The 22,988-nt window shown below is 45.7% G+C and overlaps 1 protein-coding gene across 1 annotated transcript in view; it reads left to right on the forward strand.

Moving 5' to 3' along the window:
* The first annotated feature begins 3,216 nt into the window (after window positions 1–3,216).
* COLGALT2 (collagen beta(1-O)galactosyltransferase 2) overlaps window positions 3,217–22,988 on the forward strand; it is a 47,688-nt gene continuing 27,916 nt past the window's right edge. Inside the window, exon 1 of the mRNA XM_048312233.1 lies at window positions 3,217–3,499. Within this exon, the coding sequence (XP_048168190.1) occupies window positions 3,252–3,499 (248 nt within the window). The 5' untranslated portion in view covers window positions 3,217–3,251. The remainder of the gene's footprint in view (window positions 3,500–22,988) is intronic.

Consider the following 22,988-nt stretch of genomic DNA (forward strand, 5'->3'; position numbering starts at 1 on the left):
TACCAGCTGCATCTGTCTCAGTGTCTCTTCTGATACATTTCAAACACTGGCTATTCTATAATAAAGCATCAATGCAAATTGGTCTATATGTATGTAACCCATATGTGGTTTGTAGCCACAGGAAGTCGTATTTGGGCCAGTCTAATTCAAGGAATTTTGAGGTAGCTGGCTGCTTAAAAAGCATAGTGTTAGCCAGCACTTCAATTCCCTGGGCACAGAACAGATAGCTAGATAGCTAGATGGGATAAAAAAATCAAGTCTCCAAGACTTCCATGGAAGAGTTGGCAACAGTCAACAGTGGTTCACTCAACTGTTGGGAAATAATTGGATGGATTTGAGTTCTTAGAGGTGAAGAAGCAAGTGAAAGGAGATGGATCCACATCAATCTATAGATGAGACAATTTACATCAGCAGGATGTAACCTGTTTTCTACAATGTGGGAAACAAGTCTAATTTAGAAGAAATCTGCCTCAGAGAGAATTTGTCACCTGACAAACCGAGGGATTATCCCTCTGCCAGAGACAGTTGTCGCAGCTGGAATCTTCTTGTTTGGTGTAGATATGTAGAGGAGGCTGAAACAAATGACTTAAATTGTTTTCTGTGGGACTTAACATCTGCAAAAAGCCATTTCTTCCTCAAAGCTAAAATATTTCACCACAGAGTGGCTCATTGTCCTGTCACAGCAGGATGGAGTCTGGGCTTAAAAAAACCCCACAGGATATACTTTTGGCCACTAATAAAGAAGTCAAAATGCATATAGCTTTCTTTGGACGTGCACATAAAGTCACACACATTGATAGGTATTGGAATGACACGAATTGTCAGGGTAACTGTTCACCCGAGCTCTCCAAACTTTGCCCCACCCTGTGTGTAACTGGGAGTGAGAGATTAAGCTGCACTGACTCCTTTCTCTTCTGTGTAGAAGAACATCTCATGTTGCAGGCATCTGCTGCTCTCCCTTCTTTGTGTTCCACAGCAGCCAGCCAGCACAGGGAGTTGTGTGAGCGAGGGAACGTCACTTTGGAGAACAAATTACTGGCTTTGGGATGCTGCTGGAGGCATTGTATTTGCCCCCAGCAAACCATTATGGCTCTGACGCTGCTCACAAAATAAAAAGAAGGGAGGAGTCTGAAAAGAGCTGAAGGTAGTTCAGATTTCACTGAGGACATCAAGAGCTGCACAGGCTAAAAACACACTCGGAGTTCTGGCAAAGGCAGGCACAGGAGGGGCGTATTTCTGCTGAAATATCGTAAAATCAGAAGGACTGTGACCCAGCTTGAGTGTCCAGTGGATGCAAAAAGCCGGCTTCCAGCCCCACACCAAATATAATTCGGCAGCATTAGTCCCAACCCTCCAAATGTGAGCGGTCCTGTGGGTGGCAGCGGAATTCCGTGCGTGTGGATTGGGCTGGCTCCTGCGAAACTCTAATCACCTCGCACAGCCTGCAAAGCTGCTCCTTCTATTTGGTTAATGAATCCAAGCATAAAAGCAACATGTGGCAAACTAACCATGAAAGAAAAGCCTCATTAATGTATCTAGAAGGACAATTATAAAGGCATCGTGAAGGGCAAACAGGAGGAACACATTTGCACTAATTGTTCAGGAAGATGCATACAAATTGAGAGAGTTTCTCAAATTTTAGTACAGATGATTCTATGACCCCTGGAGATTCTTTATCGAAGTTTCCTAGGATGATCCTTTTTGTGATAGTTTTTGGGAAGTCATCTGATTGGGAAACTGAAACAATGTAATTTGGTGTGGGTGACAAATTAAGTTCTTTAACTAAAGAAGAACAAACATTAACTCTCTCTCTATGTGTGTGTGTGTATATATTTATATATATATACTACCTGGATGCAAGCAATTCACAATGAGGTTATGGATAATTAAACAATTGTTTGCTTGCTAAAGGTTTCCTCCTTTTTAAGTGTTGCAAGCACATAGCCAACAGTAGCACCTGCTCTAAGTGGGTCTGTCCACCTTGGAAAAACTTCCTACCCACAGTAAAACCCAAATACGCTGTGAGGGGGCCCTTACAGTTAATTAGAGATTTCATCTTTAAAAGGGTTTAGCCTGCCTAAATCCTATTAACTTCTAGGAGAGCTGTGTACTATGCCCCTTTTAAGATCGTAACCCAATAATTTTAATTGCTGGAACATGTTTTATGTATTTTTATGCTAAATTGCCATCGGTCTATTCATGGGAACATTTCCGTGGTGGGTGAGTCAATGAAGTACAGGGAAAATCTTCCCTGTATTCCCCGTCTTCCAACAAGAGGTGCTGAGAAAGCTGGGGTTGTTCAGCCAGGAGAGGAGAAGGCTCCAGGGAGACCTTAGAGCCCCTTCCAGTACTTGAGAGGGGCTTATAAAAAAGAGAGAGAGTGACTTTTTAAATGGGCAGATAGTGATAAGACAAGGGGAACATCTTTAAACTGACAGAGAGTACATTTCGATCAGATATCAGGAAGAATTTCTTCCCCATGAGGGTGGGGAGGCCCTGGCACAGGGTGCCCAGAGAAGCTGTGGCTGCTCCATCCCTGGCAGTGTCCACAGCCAGGTTGGACGGGGCTTGGAGCAACCTGGGACAGTGGAAGGTGTCCCTGCCCACGGCAGGGGGTTGGAATGAGATTATTCTTAAGGTCCCTTCCCACCCAAGCCTTTCTATGACTCTACGATATTAATCTTTCAGCTTTGTTCCAGCTGGGACAGTGCATCCCTCCTGCAGCGAGGGATGGGTGTGGGGTGTGCGGCTGCTTCGTGCGGACATCCCGCGGATGTTTGCCAAAAGCTTTCTAATATAAAAGCTCAAAGTTACTTTAATTCCCTACCTGTATGAGAAAGATGAGGGCGATGGATTCAAAGACGTATTCAGAAATGGCAGCATGGGGGCAACTGTGGCGGTTCGTAAGCATCGAAACTAAGGGACGTCTTAGCGTTAGCAGCAACACTCCCAAAGCCTCGTTAAAGCCCAAAACTCGGGTGGAAAACCGTGGGGTTTGCAGCTTTTACTGCGGGTGCTGAGCAGCTGCGCTGACCGCAGCCTCCCGGGGGCCTGGGGAACCGCCCCTGGGGTCGGGGCAGTGCCGGGAGGACTGCTCCCCGAGCGGGGCTCGGCGGGCGGGCGGCGGCCCTGCTCCGCTCCTCCTTCCCCTCCTCCCTCCTCCTCCCGCCTCTTCCCTGTCCCTCCTCCTCCCGCGTCCCCCGGGCCGGAGCCCGGACTGCCGGCGGCTCCGGGGCCGCCCCGCGCCCATCATGGCTGCGAGCGCGCCGCTGGTGCTGCTGCTGCTGCTGCTGCCGCTGCTGCGCGGCTGCGGGGCCGCCCCCGAGCCCCCCGAGCCGCCCGAACCGCCGGGCCCCGAGCCGCCCGCGCTGCCCGAGTCGGCGCTGCTGCAGCCCACCGTGCTGCTCGCCATCCTCGCCCGCAACGCCGCGCACACGCTGCCGTACGTCCTGGGCTGCATCGAGAGGCTCAGCTACCCTAAGAGCCGCATCGCGCTCTGGTAAGGGCCGGGGGCGGGGCGGGGAGAGGGGGCTCTGCAGGCAGCCAGGACCGCGGCACTCCGCCCGGGGAGCGCGGAGGGGCAGCGGCAGCTCCCACCCGAGGAGCTGGGACCGGGGCACTCCGCCCCGGGAGTGCGGAGGGGCAGCGGCAGCGCCCACCCGAGGAGCCGGGGCTGGACTGTGGTGGCCGGGAAGAGCTCGCCCCCCGTTCCGGGGTCCCCCCGCATGTCGGGAGCGCGGCGGCTCTGCCGGGAGCCTCAGGGAGATGAGTTATCCCAGCAGAGCTGGCCTGGAGCCTGGGAACATTCACCGCCGGAGCATGTGTCCAAATCCACTGGCACGGAGAACTCCGGCTGGGAGCGTGGGGCCGGCTCCCGGCTGGTAAATCCCGGGCTTTGTGGGAGCTGGTCGGGATGTGCCGGGGCTGGAGAGCGGGCGGGCTGGGTAGGTGCTGGTGGGCGTTGAAAGGAGCATTGTTGCCAGGCTGGAGGCTGGAAGATGGATTCAAAGATGTATTCAGAGATCGCAGCATGGGGGCAGCTGTGGCGGCCAAACGGGGGTCGGGATGGATGGAGGAATTAGAGCAATTTGGGAACTGGTCAATCTGCCTTTGCAAGGGGACAAAGAAAAAAAGTAATCTTTCAACCTGACATAAGTGTTGGGAGGAACAGAATTGCTTGCAAGGACCCCAAACAGATTTTCTTTTAAATTGTGGTGGTGGTGTAAAATAAGAAATGGTGCTGTAGGGCCTGATCAAAAGTTTGCTGAAGTCCGTGGTGAGATTCCGGTTAACTTAAAAAGTCAATACAGTTTAGTTTTACTTTGAACGGGCATAGGGAGGACCTTGTCTCCAGTCACATCACTGAAGTGTCATTAAACAGATGTTTCTGTATGTGCTTCAGGAACATGGCTGTAATTTGTCTGCAAGTACAGGGCTCTGCAGAACATCAGTGCCTGGTATAAGCAGTGCATGGATCTTCTTTGCCTTTTTTTTTTTTCCTTCCTTTCGTGTTGCAGGTGTACAAAGTAGGTTGTGCTATCAGGCCAAATTTGGGGTGCCACACAAGTGTAATGTGGAATCACAAGCTGGTGTGTGGCAGTGGGTAAGTCCACATTCCTCTGTATGTAGATCTGTGACTCCTCATTCATTTGTATCAGTAGGAGTTTTGCCAGCTGAGATTTCCTCATAGTAGATGTGTATAAAAACAGATATTATCAGACCCCACATGGCCTCTGATTCAGCTAAGCTCGGTGTTTATAAAAACTTGCGGGAGTTGTAAGTGCATTCCTGATCACCAAAGCAGAGTGCAGCCTGAAATGTCTCTTGCTGTACAAGTGCAAAATAAGTTGGTGGGGGGGGGGGGGGAGGTGGTTTAAGTCCTGCAGATAATTGGTTGGCTCTACAACTTTTTCAGTACATTACTGGCCTCTGCAATATTGTGTGAAAGTATTTGTGGGGACTTCCTTTAACATAACTTAAAATATGCTAAGGTTTCTATAAGAGATCACTCCCTTTTTAAGAGGATTGCACACAGACACAAGGCATGCCTAAACTGGAAAATGTGCTGATGAAAATGTCAGGATTTATAAAATGAGAATGACTAAAATGTCACAGCCACTGGAAGAGAAGTTCTGAGGATGCTCTGAGTTGCCACAGAGTGAGAGGTACCTGTGGGGTGGCAGTGGTTCCTTGAAGAGGTTTAGTTCTGCTTCCCAATAAGACTTGAGCTTTTCCAGTGCTGGGAGTGTTTCAGGACACAAAGTACCCACTCAGAGCAAGCTCACATACGATATCTATCAAGTCTCTTGAGAACAAGTGAAACCATTCAGTCAATTTCTGGAAGCATCTTGTGTTTCAGACAGAGTCCTTTCAACAGATGAATTCCAAGGTTTACCTGTGTCCCTGTGTTACTGGGATAGCTTGGGGAGGAGGGCAGGGGAGTGGTGTTTGTCAAGGACTTGCATTCCTCCATTGCCATTTATATTTTACTTCAGCATTTTCTTGAGTAAGTCAGCATTTTAAAATGCCCAACCATAGATCTTGAGAATGAAAACTGAAGACATATATCATCTCTCAAGCTCCCATATGCTCTCTCTGCATAGCTGGAGGGCTGAAATTCAGCAGGGGATTCCTCTGATGGATTTCTAGGGGGGAAGCTTTATGAGTGACGGTAAAGATGGGTTAAGAGATAAATGAGTTTGAAGCAGGCACTGAATTTCCTTTGTGTAGTCTGTATCAATTAATCTCAAACTTTGTTATCCTGATACTGAGCAAAAGATGTGCACTGAACAGCCTTGTGTTCCCTTCGGTCTTAATTATGACTTAATTCTGAAGGTGGTTGTGAGCAGCTTCGGAAGGACTTGCTGGCTACTAATGAGCTGAGCAGGCCATTTGGTCTGGGGCCAGCTGGCAAAGGAACCGTGGCCTTGCAGTTAAACCCTCCCTTTCCTTCTTACTTTCCTCCCTGAGAATGGGGAATTTGCATCGGAACTGCCTCCTGGGCCGGTCCCTGGCCTGTGTTAACCCCAGCTGTCCTTGCCTGGGAGAGCAGGCCAGGTCACCCCAGGATTGTGCTGATGACTTCATGGTGGGAATTTCTGTGGGACAGCTCAGGTTTCTGTCGTGGCCCTGCTGAGATTCCCGGGACAGACTTGGCTGTAGGCGATCTGGGAGCCTTTGGACCCGGCCATCCCAGTGGGAATGGCAGTCTCCCTGCTTTAGCCACAGAACCCGAGCTGGGTCTCCTGTCACCATGGAGGAGCAATGCTGGATGGAACAGTCGTCCCTTCGTGGAGGAGGAAGGGTCACAGCCATCTCCTCCGAGCGCCCAAATACCCAGTGCTGTGGAAAATGGTATGGGGCCCACAGCAGGAGAGAGCCTAAAGAAAAAACCTAGCTGTTGGACCCAAGTCCAGCTTTCTTAGAGCCACAGAGGGTTCTTCTGACATGCTGCTTGTGTGGCTGGCCTTGGTGGGGCTGAGTTTCTCCCAGGGCTCCCTGTGCTTCCAGCCCAGCTGGGAAACTTGCAGGGAAGGTGTACGGCATTGTTTGTGCTGGGCTTGGAGAACTGCAAAGGGAGGGAAAGCGATCTTTTATCTTGGACAAAAATGAGCCAGAAGTTACGCAGTCAGCGTGCCCCAACCCTCTTTTTTTAGCAGGCTGAGGTTGTGGTGTTTTATTTTGAGCTTTATCAATGCTGACTGTTTATTTGAGATTGGTCGATTACTGGTACAGAGTGTTTGCTTGTCAGGCAGGTTCATCTTGGCTGCAGTAGACAGCCTAAAAGTGTGTGTATTCAGTTTGTCACATTGCCTTACACTTTCCTTAGTCTCAGATTAAGTGATGGTATAGCAAAGAAAGTTGCCTGTAATTTCATCTTCTGCTTCATCCTAGTGGGCCATCTGCTCTTTCATCTCTTAGTAACCTGGGGACTGAATGCCTGCATAAATGAGTTGGTGCTTGGGAGCAATAATTAGGTCCTTTTGTGCTTGAAAATCTGTGCCTGCTTTGGGGATCAGAGTATTTATGTATACTTATATTTCAGAAATGATAATGTGAACGATAGTGAGACAGGTGGAAAGCTGGAATAAATCCCAGCTGAGAGATGAGTGGATATACTGTAACACAGTTCCAGTGAGGGAATGGTTTCAACTTAAAAGAACTGGTTGTAGCTGAAAATAGAAGCTGATGAGATCAGTATAATAATTATGTTTCATAATTATATATTATTAGTCTGGAACTAGCTGATGATATCTGAACATTTTCTTATTCTTTAATGGTTTAGTTTTCAAATGTGAAAAATTCCACATAGAGGGCAAACTCCAATGAGACGCAGGGATCATTTAAAACTTTAATGGCTGTTACTACACACAGGGAAGTGTTGGCTTTCAAACACCCTGTGTTTTCTGTCCTTGTCTCCATTTGAGCAATGAGGTCACTTTAATCTTCATGGTCACTATTAATCACTTAGGAATGCTGAAGTTCCAGTCTGCCGGCTCCGTCTCTCCTGCTTCTGTCCACTGGTGTTTTGCATCCATTTCAGGTGTGCTCACCTGTGCTGTGACTTCCACGTGGCAATATTAAAACACAGGTTTTAGAAATTAACTGACTTTTCCCTTGGCTTGTCATTTAAATTTTAGTGGGATTTATTTTCCTGTTTGTATTTGTAGATATTTTAAATTTATTTAATATGTAGTTTTAATAACAGTCATAGACTAAGTGGGGTCAAGAGTGAGATGGGATTTACACAGCTCTGAAATTGCAATTAAGGTGACGTTCCTGTTGTGCAAGATGTTGCAGACAGTCTTTTTGCCAGAGAACTTGCATTTAGATGACTGCATCAAAAGAAAGAAGAGGAGTAAATACTTCCAATTTCTAGCTGGGGAAGTTGGGGTAGAAGGGTAAAGTAACCTACATGAGATTCTTGAATTTATCAAGACTGGAGATAGAGGAATCAAGAAATGTCAGTTATGAATGCTTCCTTGCTGAGGTCATTTTTACACCAAGGTGTAGTAAAATTACATAAAAATGGAAAACCAGAGAAGGCTAAAGAACTGTTCCCATCCCAATATCCATAATATCCACTTTTTTTTTTTTTTTTTTTTTGTCCTTTGGGTTTCTCTCCCCTATCTCAGTCTTGGCAAACTGAAGCAAATGACATAATGAAATTGTTCAGTAGAGACATTTGAAGGGAAGTCGAAAATTACTGCTGTGCCTTGCTGAGGTCTGCATGGCAAGACATAAACCACTCTTCAGCTAAAAACTGTGCAGTTCTGCAGAGAAGCCATAAAAGAGGCATGAGCTGTGTGATGGCAATGTGCAGGGTAGCAGGAGTTTCTTTATTTTTCCCTGCTGTGGTCACAAATTGCCAGATTCTGATGCTTTTTTGATGTCATTAAAGAGCACCTTGTCCTATACTTTATGTTAGGCTCTACTAGACAGCAGTGTGGATATTGGGATAAAAGAAGAAAGGCAAAAATCAATTCAGCATCACCATAAAATGAATAAATAACCCTCCAGAGGTACAGGGATAATACCGTAAAACTGGTATCTTGAAATGTGTAGGAGTTCTGTGACACTAGTGAGCATAGTACACTGTGTTTGTTTAATTATTTTTTAATATCTGAATCCTGCATACTATGTATCTCTGAAAATACAACCATTTATTTTGGCTGTTGTCTTTTGGCACCCACCTTTTGAGACAGGGGTCTACCCTGTTATCTGTGTGTCTGTCCCTTGTGTCATAGGCTGCCTGGTGCCTTGTAGTGATGCCTGAAGTGACCACCTAAAAACAGAGGCTAGACAAAAAAAAGAGAATAAAAGGAGGTATTTATTTGAAGGACCTTCAAAGGTACACTTCAGGCAGTCAAAAGGCTACATCCAAGATGGACGCTGGGTCTTCACACTTTTGTAAGTTTGGTCCATTTGCACATCAGGGTTAATTCTCCAATTATAACTTCAGTTAATGATGTAACTACCCCAAGTTTGCCCTCCTCTTCAGCGGCCTTAGTTTACATATTTTGGGGCCTGGGGCAATAAGGTGTCCTTGGAGAGTAAACCTAGAGAGGCTTTGTTATGTCCAACCAGCATGAGAGAACAGCAGCTAGCAGGCTACAAGAAACTTCAGAGTTACACACTAGGCAGTGCAGGACTTGAAAAATAGAAAAGTTAAAACATAAGGCATCAGTAGTGCAGGTGGTGGGTTTAGAGACTGGAATCCAATAAAATAATGTGTTGCCCCAAAGAAACAGTGGGACAGAGTTCAAAAGCAGAGGCTGTTGTTTATGATAAGCCTTTGGATGTTTTCAAAGGTCAGGGAGATCTAGTTTTCAGGGTGTTTTGTCTTTTTTAATGTGTACAAAGTAGGGATAAAAAGACCTCAAGGAGTCATCTGGTTCACTCCTGCCCAGGGCAGGATCCCACTTCATCCCTGACGTGTCTTTCCCGCAGGGTTGGGATTCCTCATCCGGTCCAGGCTGCCCAGGTTGTGCTCTGGGCTGCCTTCTGAACCATCTTTAGGTATGGGGAAGGTGGGAGGCAGCTGTGGGAAGGTATCCAAGGACCAGCTGGAATCTATGTTGGCTGTTAAGTGCTCCTGTTAATTTGCCCCTAAAAAAAAAGGGGGGGAGGGGGCAATTTCACTTGTACTTGGCACACCAGCTATTTCAGCTCCTTATTTCTGGTGAATCTGGAAGTAGGGATCAGTTAGGTCTGATCCAGGGGGAAGCCTCCCCAATTCCTGCTGTCATCTTCATATTACAGGGACAAAGCCTTCTCCCCTTCCCCAGTGCTTCTCCAGCTGAACTATGCATGGATCTCCTAGGATGGTTAGTGCTGGAAGGCACCTCCAAAGGCTGGCTTGTTCCTGCTCAAAGCCAGCCCTGGTGAAGGCTGCCTAGTACTGTTTCAGTTCAGGTTTTTAACGTCTCTAGGGATGGAGACTCTACAATCCCCAGGCAGCTTGTCACTGTCAAGAACTGTCTTGGAAATTCACGTGGGCTGAGGGTGGCAGACCTATGGGACAAAGGCTGCTGTTCCAGCCGCTTTTTCTTCTTTCTCTTTTGCATTTCCTGTTAAGTGGAACACATCATCTTTTCAGAAAGCTGCCTGGTCACTGCCCATCAGATTCCTGAGGAAGAGACCCCAGGTGATTGAATGCAGCTGGAGAGGGGTCAGTCCCTGGGAGGTTTGGCAGGGCCCTTCCTGAGGAGAGCAAAACAGGGATTTGTGCTGAATCAGAGACTGAAGGGCTTTTTTGATCTCTTATGTAAATTATCACACACCTGCAGTTATTTATCTGAGTCCCCTGGGACTGAAACTCTTCGTGCACTGAGTCAGGATTCTCTAAAAACAGGTCTGTGATGCACATGGTGTGCAGAACGTTGCCCAGCACAGCTGCCATCTCTCGTCCCAGAAGGCTCCCTGGAGCACCATCTGGGCTACAGGGTCAAGAGAGGACTGAGGTGATGTGGGGTGCTGTCTGTCAGAACCTGGAATTTCCTTCCTGTGGGATGATGTCTCAGACTTCGTATTATTGCAGTTTATTTCTGTGCATCTCATTTCCTTTATTCTGGTGGTATTCATCATGCACGTTGATGGTGCTCATGGCCAAGGGTGGATTACAGCTAAATGGGGCCCACATGCACCAAAATTTCAGGGTAAAGAAAGACAGGAATAAGAAAATTTTTGGTGTTCTCTGTGAGGTGGATTTTTTTCCCTCTTCTGTAAAATGACTAGCTCTTTCATAAAGGCATGTGGCACTGCTAATAGGCTCAACAGTGAAGAAAAACGCAATTCTCTTTTCCTTTTTTTTGTGTACAATTTGCCTCATACAGTGCCTGAATCCAGTTTTTAAGGATGAAATGATTCGTTTTGGTTGTGTGTGCAGGCACATGCATTTGTCTATGTATCTATATCTGGTGTCCTTGGGCCAGAGCACATTTGTTGCTGTAAAATGACTCCAGTTTTCTTTCTGGAAAAGTTGACAGGAGCCTAACAATATGTTGATTTTAAACTTCTTCCATCTGACTATGGATCTGATATATGCTTTCAAATGGAGTTCAGTCACCAAAGTTTTATGTGAACCACTTTTGGTTGTGATAAATTTTTGCAACATAACACATTGTTCCTCTTCTTGACATGATGTGGCTCTGGCTAAATTTTGTACTAGAGACTGAATTCGCTGCAGAGGACTGAAATTATGTTAATGGCCTATAAAGCAGAATTTCTTCTATTTCTTTGGGAGAAGTGGTTGCTTATTTGAGGTAGCTGTTACACATTTCGGGAGCACATTTCGGGAAGTGAAATCTCCTTACTCAGGAGTGAAGGCTGGTGTGTCTTCTGCTTTCATTCTGACCAACTATTTAAGTAGTCAGTATGTTTTTTCCCCCTTATTAACATGTAACTGACTGTAGAATCAGGTAAAACAGCATGAAAGCTGATAGTGTTGTTTTGGGGTGGGAATATGTCTTCACCAAAGTCTGCCCTTGCTCTTCTTCATTTATTAAAACATGAATGTTGATGAGATCTTTGTATCATCCATGCTGCCTGAGTGGTTGTAATACATGGAATGAATAGATTTCCAGTTATTTACCTTTCATTCTGTCTGGATGGACTGATAGGAATGACACACCTGTTCTAAAGATAAGCAGATCTTGATCTGGAGCAGGATTTTGAGGCTCTCCCCCCTGGAGCTCATGAGGATCTAAGTTCATGCTGAAGCAGAAGATAGTGGGAGTCCCTGTGAACTACAGTGCTGTGGTAGGGTTCATTTAAGCTTTTTCACATTAGTTTTGTAAGGCTTCAGCTCCAAAACGGAATTGTTTGTTGTTGATTTTTTGTTTTGTTTTGGTTTTTTTGAAACATTTTTCCTGAAAGGAAGAAAAACATGATTTATATTTATGCTTCTTTTTCTCCTTTCCCCACACAGGGTACAGGCTTCCCTTGATTCTAAAAGGATTGTTTGCTTAGTTTTGCACTTTGATCTCTCTGCAGAGGGAAGGTTATGTGTGGCTGCTGCCTGGCTTGAATTTTGCCCAGTGGCAACAGTGAGGTTGCATTAACTCTGAAGGGTTAGTTTATAGCCTGAAGCTGATAGCAGGTGCTTTATCTCTTCAGTTAGCAGGTCAGAACCTTGGTTTTGCTGCTGGCTCAACAGCTGCTCTTAAAATGGGTGCTGTGTTGTACCTTTGGGGGTAGAATGAGAATTTAAGGTTGTTTGAGTTATTTCCTTAATACTTTCAATCATTCTTGTTCTTACAAGGTACTTGGGAAAATTCAAGGTCAGGTTGGATGGGGCTCTGAGCAACCTGGTCTGGTTGAAGATGTCTCTATTCATTGCAGGGAGGTTGGACTGGGTGACATTTAAAGGACCCTTCTCACCCAAACCATTTCAAGATTGGAGGAAAAGGCTGTTTTCCAGCATTCCTACTTTGAACTGCTAATTGTGACAAGGAAGGTAAATGTTAAAACTATGACAAATGCAAACCCTTTGTTGGTTTTTTTTCCGTTGGTTGGTTGGTTTTTTCCTCTGTTTTTTAGCTCACATACGTGAATTATTCCCTACCAGACTTCAGCCAAGTGAACTTAAGCAAGTTCCTGTAGTTGGACTGCTGTATCATTAGATAACCAAAAGCCTGCTTCAGGCAAGCTGTTAAAAGATGTTAGCTAGGAATTGTGATTTTAGAAGGAAGAGCTGTGAGAAACCTGTTCTGTTCCCACAGTTTATGTCTAGGAAGCAAAGAGGAACCTGACCTGTAAAGCTTTGCAGCAAGACTCTTCTCTCTCCGTCAATCATCAGCCCTCCCCAGTTCATGTGAGGAAGCAGGAATGTTACTTCCTCTTTGCAATAAAAAGAAAACCAGAAAAACAAAGTAAGTGAGATTGAAATGTGGTTCGGTGTGTGCTGCAGGAGCAGAGCAGGTGCTGAGCTCTGTCCTTGGCTGCACTGCCCCAGGGAGCTGTTTTCCCTTTTTTTTTGGGGTGTTCCACAGTGTGTCCTTAGCCTCTGCACATTAATGCTGTGAGCCCTCCTTGAGGTTCATTGAGGGTGTGTTTTTACTCTTGCAAATTCTTCTTCTTAAATGAAGACAACGAATACATTCCTGCTGTCTAACCAGAACTTGTAGTTAACACCATGACCCATAAAGACAATGACAAAAATATTTACAATTCAGTGAAAAGCACAGCAGTTACATGCAAAAGTCACTACACTAGACTAACAAAAATCCTTATTTAAAAAAAGACATTGAAAGATATGTCGGCATAGGAACTGCGTGATTAAGGTAAAGATTTGTGTTTTCATTTTGGAAAAACCGTAAAAGGCAAGCTATTTCACTTTTCTGTAAACTGAAGAATTAAAAGGAGTTCAGGTGTCTTCAGGAACTGCTGGCCTGCATTTTATTTGTCCTTAATTCTTGGCTAGAATTACCAGCAGGAGGAATAGCTATAATAGCTTGAGGTTAGCTTTCAGGCTTGGAAATCTAAATATTCAAGGATCTGTTTTACTGATGCTTTGTACCGGCTTACAAAGTCAGGAGGAGGAGTGGTGTCAGTAGGGAGCAAGGTTGTATAATCTCCTCTGTTATGGACATGATCTCTTGCTGTCCAAGGGATTAAACTGAAGTTAGGTCTTGGGAGTGGGAAGAGTTTGAGAACTTCAGTTACTTCTGCAGATCCTACAGATAGAGAAAAGGGACAATGGTAGTGGAGCGTCTGATATGGCCTTCTGATGCTCCTGGATTGAACTGGGGTTCCTTAGTGGGTTGTGGTGAGGAGTAAGATTTGGAGATCTGAATTTTCTGCAGGATCCTGCATGCTGGCAGAGTTGGGAAGCAGATTGGTGTTGACTTGGCTGGATGGCATTTTTTTCTCTGTTAGTGTGTTCAGAGGGTTTCTGGAAGTACTTTAGCTAGATTTCTGTACTTTTAGTGCCAGGAACTTGATAGCTTCTCTAGTTTGGCTTGGCTCCAACTCCTTCACTTTCAGGCAGAGGTGTGATGTTGGTAGAGGTGAATCCTTTCCGTTCACAGGACAGCTTAGGTGAGGGTTGGGGTTGGGAGTTCCAAGCTGCTGCAGACTGAGATATAAGCAGGTTATTCAGGCCCTGGAGGTTTAGAAAAGCCAGCTGCTGGTAGGGACCAAGCATTCCATGTACCCTGTGCTGTTTGTATCTGGTTTAGCATAACCAGTTCTTGGAACAACAGAGCAGTAGCCCAGTACTTTGCTCAGTTTTCCCAGTCTTACTCCTTTAGCATTACTTGACTCACTCACATAAATCAGTGTCTGGATGCTGCTGGTGTTTGCTCCAGATTATATGTGCTCCTTCATTACGAAGCTCTGGATGGGGTTCCCATTTATTTGTCTCTGAGATGGGCTCCAGGGTTTTGGAGAAGCCTACCCAGACTCTTGTAAATTGGTTAGTAGAGAATAATAATTGCTTTTGGGTCTTTTGCCTCCTCAAATATTTTCTTCCTCCAGCTTGTCAGAGACTTTGGTTGCACTCATTTTTCAAAACACCACTCTGAAGTAAGTTCAGTGTGTGTGACTGGAATATGAGAATGTCACTGCTGCTAAATACTGTCTCTTAATTTATGATTTCTTTTTAATTCAATTTTTTTACTTGAAGCAGGATTTAAATGGAAATTATCATTAAGTAATTGAATGTGTTTGTGGTACATGTTTTATCACTCTTAACATACACTCGCTCCCCCTTCTCCCTTTATTTCTCACACAAACAAGATACTGCTTCCACAAAAACTTTTGTCAATGAGATGTTATTTCAGACTAGTGAGCTCATGGCTGTCTGCTGGCAGAACTCTGCTCTGACTTCATACAAATGAAGGCTGCTGCCAGGATTTTTTGCCTAATACCTGAGCCTTGAAGGAAGCTCTGTTTCACAGAGCAAGAATTAAGCTGCTGTCAGTGGTGCTTCCAACAGCTTTGCCTACAAACTTCCCATCGGCTTTTTGGATGAGCCCGCTTTCATATACGTGGTGCAGATTTAAGGGGGGAGGAATATGCGTTCAGGGCTAGGCTGGGGCTAAGCAGGGTTTCTTTCCTACACTCACCAATTCATTGTGCAGTGGTGTTGGTTGATTCTACCTGCGGAGAGCTTCAGCCACCTTCAGGTTTGCTCTGTTGCTCTATTGCAAGGTGGAGAACTTGTTGCTGCACATGGATCAGAATCACAGATTACACCTAGAATAAAGTCAGTGTCCCTCAGAGATCTGCTTCAGATCTTTTACATCTTAAGTAGACTGAGATCTCCAAGAAGAAATGATGGTGTGTTACATTTCCCAGCAGTAATCGCTCACCTGACAAAGCTGACCAGGCTCCTGTTGCTCCTGCAGATGTGTGGCTTGTTGGGTACTACAAAGACATCTTTGGGACAACCCAGAGGTTAAGGAAAACATCTGGTTCTAATAGTTCGGACACATAGCTGGACCAACCTCCAGCCTTTCCTGCTCAGGAGGATGTATTCCTTCCAGGTCTCCTGACCCAACAAAGGTATATTTCTTCCAGTTCTGTGCTGGTATAGAAGTTAAGAATATACTTAGAAGAAACCAAAATAAAGAGCCCAAACCCCTGGATTCCAGCTCATTAGATCTTGTATTGGGTTACATGATCTGAAGAGGTTAATGAACCTCCTCAAAACAAAGGTTCTACCCAACTGCAGCCGCTGATAAACTGGCAGAAGTTTAAGAGCAGAATGATTTCTTGAAGGAGACAGAATTCAGTTTTTCCATTAACTATCTTTATTTTGTGTATTTAAGAAATCCCTCTAGTGGCTTGGTGCTTCTATGGCATATCAGCTGTTCCCTAGCAGCTGATGTTGCACATCAGTTGCTGCTATTGTGTGGATTTGAGATGGAGCTGTTGAGGGATTATTTGAAAGGCTTCAGAAGAAGGATCTGAGATGGTTTCAGATGAAAATAATTAAAAAAAAAAAAAAAGGTACTGGTGTTTCGGTTATTTGGGTTTTGGGGTTTTTTTTTGATTCGGAATGGGGTTTGGTGGGGGTTTTTTTGGTGGGTTTTTGGTTTGGTTTTTTTTTGTTTGGTTGGTTGGTTTTTTGGTGAGTTTTTGTTTTGGTGGGGTTTTTTTGAGTCAAGCAGGTGATGCTAAATCTCTGAATTCCATATGGGGCCATTAGGTGATGCTTTGCCTGCACTGTACAGTAGGTAATATTAAATGATCTATTGAACACCTTTGAACATAACTCCTAAAAAACTTAATAGCTTGAGCAAATAAAGTAAGCCATTAGATTTCAATTTGTCTGCTGATACATCACATCTCTGTGTAAACCCTGAAGTCTTCAAAGACAGTCTATGTTATTTTGTATGGGGCGGGTGCATATTTTGTAATATATAAGAAGTTGTGGCATATTATCTGCTATTCCCTATGAAGTGCAGAGATTGGGGTTAGGATGGCATTTATCCCTGGCAGAGGGAGAGCCTGGAACTAGATTCCTGCATGCTCAGCAGAGGGACTCTGGGTTCCTTGAGGCTGGACGTTCTCTGCTCTTTCAGCCCTGCCACAGCAATGCCTTGTGCTGAGATATTCCAAAAACCCAGTTTTCCAGCCTTTGAAATTGCCTCAGAGCCCCAGGGAACTGAAATGTCCAGGCCTGGGAATGCTGCTGGACAAGCACGGTGATGCGTGCGAGGGCTCCTGGGCCAGAACATGTCCCTGACTTGTCCCTGTCCCCTGAGGGGACGGTCGAGTCCAACACCTGCAGATGTGCTGGGGATGGAACACGCTTTATCTTGTGTGCTTCATCCCCTGGAATAGAGATAGCTAAAATGGGAATCTTTCCCATTGGAAAAAGGCATGGTTAGGAACCATGCTCTGCAGAATACAGGCACGTGTGTTTTGTGGGGCTTCCAGTTACCCAGTTTCCTAGGAACTGGCTACTGAAAGACCCGAGTGCCCATTTCCTCTCTTTATTTACATCAGTGATGTAAATTTACAGGCAGTGATGGGGGAAAAAACTATCTATCCTCAAACTGTGTATTTGTGGTCAGGATTAAACCTTAGAGAGATAAAATAAATTGTGCATTTGCATTCTTCTCCACACCACACTTGCTGATGCAGCCTTCAGTGCTTAGCTCTCCCAGAGATTTGCCCATCTTCAGTGGGTGCTCCCTGAGATTTTTCCCTCTCCAGTGATTGCTCCCTGAAATCCACACAAAGAGAACAGACCAGCAGAAGGGAGAATTGTGATGTTGTGTACTGCAGAGGAAGCAATCTCATCCTCTAAGTGTCCCTCTGTTTTCATGATCCCATTTCCTTAGCTGGGAAATGTACAGCATTACTTACAGAGGGCTGCAGAGCCTTTAGCTTACAAGATTAGAGTTAAGACCTCACTGTTTTTCTTTGTCCTCTCTTCAGACAGCCATCAGCACAGCACCAGTTTTCCATCAATTTGAGTCCAGAGTCAGTCTTTTCCAAGAGAGGATGTGTTCTGACTCTGGCATCCATAGTATGTCTCGTGTGTTGACCCCACAGCAGCCATGTGTCCAGCACGTGTGTCCATAGGAGAAGCCGTGTCGATTTCTGTATCCCTGAATGAAGCATGAGATCACAAATGGAAGAGGTTCAGATCCAGAAATTTTAGCTAGCCCAAAGTATTTGGAATTTAAAGTAGAAATACTTTGCTTTTAAATTTTTTTCTTCTTTCCAGTGCTAGTACTTCACTGCTTTAAAACCCTAAACCCTAAAAATCAAGAACCCCATATCCAAAAGCCCAGAGTGGGTTATTTTTCAGTGCTGAAGGCAAAATGCTTGGATGGGAAGAGAGAGATTTTGCCTGTGAGCTTGTGAGAGTTTCTTAAAAGCAACACAGAGGAAAAGTTGTTCTTGAGATTGCCATGGCCACAAATTTACCACTAGTCTGACAAGTACTCTGTGGATGCACTAAGTAAACTGCTCTACAAAAGCTGGATATCTGTAGTTCATTTCAGTCTGTATTTTGGAAGGAGTGTGAGCTTATTTTATCATTCCCAGCCCTGATACCCACTCCTTTTTTTGTGACTTGTGAAAATCCATTAATCTCTTTGGTTTTGTTTCCCTTTCTGTAAAATGAAGCTATAGTGCTGACTCAGGGCAAGGTTGAGACCCTTGCTGTGGGTTTTGGGGGCCTTCTGGGCATGGCCTCTGACCTCTGTGATTCACATCACCTCATTCCTAGAGGTATGTTGCAGATGAGTACACTTAGCCATTCAAAGCAAGAACACTGCAAAATCTGTCTGGAAAAACTTGAGATAAATTCATTATTTCATGCTAGCAGCATGGTGTTTGTTGTGTTTTCCCTCCCCCCTTATTCAGAATCCTGTCAGCATATGAGGTTGTCACCTTTTCAGCTGTTTCTTCATCTGAAATGGGATGGGCAAAGTTACATCCAGGAAAACTGTCAACTTCGTCTGTAAATGCTGAATATATTTTTTCCTGCTTGGCTGCAGTGGTTGTTTTTCTATTCTCTTAATTATGTATAAAATATTTTCAGCCATTTTCCAGCAAATATGACATAATCCATTTATTTTCAAGTAGTGTACCATTCCGTGCAATTCAGAGAATCTCTGTTTTCCAGGGTAACTGGCTACTTGAGGAAAATTAAGCCAGAATTATGAAGTCTCAAGTTCCATGCTGGCTTCAGCAAAGTCTAACTCTAAAATAACTCACTGATGACTCTAAGTGCTAGTTTAGTGTTGGTGAAAGCAAAGTTTGGCATAAACTCCTTTATGCCAAGTGAAACCTGTGCCAGGGAGAGGGTAATGAAACCTGCTGTGTTTGTGTGCTGTGAATTTGCAGTGGAGCAGGGGAAATGTCTGGTCTGATGTTGTTAAATACTCTGTGTTGTAGGTGTGTCTTGTAGATTCACTGGGATTATGCTTTGGTCGGGTTATTAAACTGCTGATTCTGAGAGGGAAGAAAGAGCTGGTTGGATCTCCAGTGTTGATACTTTAGTTCTGCTTTTTTGTTGCTGATTCCTTGATCCCAGGATATGGGAGGTTAAATGAGTTATTTCTGGCTGGGTTACTTTTCAAGGGTATTGTCTGAAGCTCTGAATATCCTTGAAAAGGCAAAAATCTGATATTCTGGAGTCTGTGACTAACTTGGATGCTTTATCTTCTGGCTGTGCCACTTGGTGGAGTGTGGGTGGAACAAACTGCACCCTGAGCATCACCCTGGCTGGTGCCTCGCACAGCCTCTGTGTGCTTGGGTGGTGGGGGGGACCAGGCTTTGTGCAGGTGGTGAAGAGGAGGGTCTGCAAATTGCTTGGAAGATGGACACACGGGGAAAGTCAGGCCTCAAGCATCAAACTCGGTTTAACAGTGCAGTGAAGATATGATGTGCTGAAGAGACTGAGCTTCCTGGAGGCATTGAAGTGCTTGGAAACAGGGTCTGAATTAATTAAATCCATGAAGGGGACATGAGTAAATCCCTAAAGCCTGGGTGGTGAGTGCAGTGTTATGCAAGATCACAGAAAGTGACCTTAAAGCTCGTCCAGTCCCACCCCCTGCCGTGGGCAGGGACACCTTCCACTGTCCCAGGTTGCTCCAAGCCCTGTCCAGCCTGGCTTTGGACACTTCCAGGGATCCAGGGGCAGCCACAGCTTCTCTGGGCACCCTGTGCCAGGGCCTCCCCATCCTCACAGGGAAAACTTCCTTCCCAATATCCCATCTAACCCTTCCTTCTGTCAGCATGAAGCCATTCCCCTTGTTCTGTCACTCCAGGCCCCTGTCCAAAGTCCTTCTCCAGCTCTTCTGTAGGTGTTCTCCACTAGAATGACAGCCTGGCTCCCAAACTGTCTCCTCCTATGGTTGTCCTGTGGATTGGGAAAACCTCTTCCCTGCTGTAGAGGTGAAAGCTCTGCAGCCATTTGCCATTTTATCATTCAGAGACAGTGGCAAACCAGTTGGGACCATGCTGAGCATTTGATTTACTTAGTTTTCTTGCATTACCTTTTCTGTATGGTTCTTTTTAATGTTAGTGCCAACTGTAAAGCTGTTGCATGTGTCTTGACTTAAAGACAGATTGTCTTGATCTGCACCTTCCGGATCATATGGCAGGCAGCAGCATCCTGGGATATGTGTTTTGTGGACAATATTAGCTTCAGGTGGCTCCCACCAGCAGCAGCACCTTGGATATCTTTGGATGAACCTGGAGGGAGCATGGATGGATTTCATGCCTCTGTCTTTCCAGGAGCAACTGGTACATGGCTAACTTCTGCTACTGTGTTTTGAAGTTTCTTTACTTGTTTTTGAGAGTGTGTGTCAGATTGAAAAGTGTTTTTAAAGCAGAAATTCTTCTCCTTTGCTGGGGAGAGGTGTTAGCCCTGTGACTTCGAGGAAAGCCAGGTTGGACAGGGCTTGGAGCAACCTGGTCTAGTGGAAGGTGTCCCTGCCCATGGCAAGGGGTGGCAGTGACTGGGCTTTAAGATCCCTTCCAACCCAGGCCATTTAGGATTCTCTGGCTTCCCATCAGCCACACGCCTGAGTGACTTAAGAACATGCCTCAGCAGGTGGCGGTGTTCAGTGGGATCAGTAATGCAAATCTCTTATTGGCTGTGATGTGACTTGCCTGTGAGATGGCACCTGGAGCCTGCATTGGAGGTTAGGATCCGTGTCTGAGCTGTGGAGCTGTGCTGTCCCCAGAGCTCCCCCTGGAGCTCTTGGACCAGGATTTTTCCTGGTTTCTACCAGCATGTTCTTGTTTCCTTGCTCTTGGCCCAGAGGCTGGCTGGGGTGCCCAGGACTGCTGGGCTACGTGGTGAGGGGCCAGGCTGGCTGTGGACAGATCAGTCCCACTCCTTGCCTCACCTCATGCTGTGCTCTAGGCAAAACCTTGAATCATAGAATCATTAAGGTTGGAAAAGACTTAATGGATGCAGTGGTCTGGCTGTAAAAGTGAGGATAAGCTTTCCCTTCCCTGCAGACTTGATTGATCCCTGCAGAAATACAGTTACAGAATAGAATTACAGAACACCTTGAGTTGGAAGGACCCATAAGGATCATGGAGTCCCACTCCCTGCTCCTCACAGTGCTGCCTAAAACTAAACTGTGTGTCAGAGAGCTTCACCGAGAATCTCCTTGAACTCAGACAGGGTTGGTGACATGACTTCCCTGGGGAGCCTGTTCCAGTGACACCCCTCTCAGTGAACTTTTTCCTAATAGTCCAACCATGACCAGTCCAGGGGTTCATGTTAGAAAGCCCCTGTACAGTAGGTGGGTTGGCTGCCCCTTGGGACAGCCCTGGAGCTCAGAAGAGGACGTGTTCCAGCAGCAGGAGGAAGGCCAGCCTGCCTGCAGGCTTGCTGTGATCTAGGGCAGTGCCTGGGTCCCTTGTGAGATACAAGATGTAAAACATGGCAGCTCTTCTCCTCATGAGGAATTTGTTACAGATCCTTGGTTGACTTTTCTTGCTGTACCTCCTGACTGTATTTTGAAAGCAGATTCTGTGCTAACATTTTTAATCTCAAAGGTAACTGACTTGCTTGTACAGAGGCTGTAGAAGAAGCAGTCAAGAAATTTACTTCTGTTTCTATTCCTCTGTGTCTATACTACATGTTATAAACACCTGGGATTTTATCATCCTTAAAGTTGCCCGGTTTTCCTGCAAGCAGCCAGTAATTCACAGCCTGCCGAGGAGAGCAGGAGTGTTTATGATGTGCCTGTGCCAGCCTTGGCCCTGTTATCTTGCTGTGTAAGAATAAACTGAAGTTATTCTTAGTGTCTAAAGCTCCATGACTTTCTGGGTGCACAGACAGCTCATTGTGCTGCCTGCTGAGACAGTGCTGGGGATCACACTGAGGTTTTAGTGGGCAGTGTTGATCCTGGGGAGGGTGTTGGCTCTGACTCTTCCAGCAGCAGTGAAAGGGGAATGGTATTCCATTGGCTGAGCATAAACCAAACATGTTTTTCCTGTGCTGCATCGCAAACATTGACAGGGTATGATAGATTTTTTATTACCTTTCACAAGCAAACTAGAAATAGTTCACAGACATCTGCTGATCACAGTTTGAAAACTACTGTTCTCAAGCTACCCTGAAGTTGAATTACTTTGGAAAAAGTCTCGCTGACTTTGTCTGCTTCTGTAATCACAGAATCACAGAAAGGTTTGGGTTTAAACAGACCTTAAAGCCCATCCAGTCCTACACCCTGTCATGGGCAAGGACACCTTCCACTGTCCCAGGTTGCTCCAAGCCTCATCCAGCCTGGCCTTGGACACTTCCAGGAATCCATGGCCAGCCACAGCTTCTCATTGGTAAGTGGTACCTGGTACAATACACCCTGAGGATAATCAGCTCTAGGGGCAGGGATGGAATTGCCCTTCCTGACTGGGCTTAGGTTGGTCTGTGTTCTGTATCATCCGCTCCTGGTGGGGGCATTGCAGATCCTTGGGTTGGAAAGTTTCACTGCATAAGCAGTGCGGAAAAAATTAAATTGTTGTAACTGCTTTTGCCTGTGTAAGGCAAGCCTGGAACTCTCTCTCGGGCTCCAAATCTTTAAACTTGGCACAGCTACCTCTGTGAGAGCATGGCAGAAAGAGCTGTTGGTTTGACAACAACCCTGTGCGCGTTGACGGCGACGCTGGTATTTCTCCGTGTGTCTGTAACAATCCATTCATCTGGCACATGCTGCTGCTGCAGCCCTCTCCATGCCCAGACAGTGAGCCCTTTCATGGAGAAGTGCAGAGTCATATTTCTGAGTGCAAATTAGCTGGGGGATTGTTTGTAGTGTGGGCTCAGCCAAGCTCATTTCTGTGAGCAGCTCCAGTGCTGGAGCAGGGAAGATGTGGGCAGACACCCTGTGTGTGCACTGCCAGCAGATGGGGGAGCCCAGGGCTGGTCCCCTCTGCTCTCTTGGGGGACAGCTTACCAGGGCCAGGAGTCCTTCAGCCAAATGTCCTCCAATTTGTTCTTGCTGTCTCTTGCGTTTAGACTTTTCCATAGGGTGGTGCATCAGGAATATAACACTTCGCACTGG

The sequence above is a fragment of the Corvus hawaiiensis genome, chromosome 9 (genome assembly GCF_020740725.1).
Source record: "Corvus hawaiiensis isolate bCorHaw1 chromosome 9, bCorHaw1.pri.cur, whole genome shotgun sequence".
NCBI classification, from domain to species: Eukaryota; Metazoa; Chordata; class Aves; order Passeriformes; family Corvidae; genus Corvus; species Corvus hawaiiensis.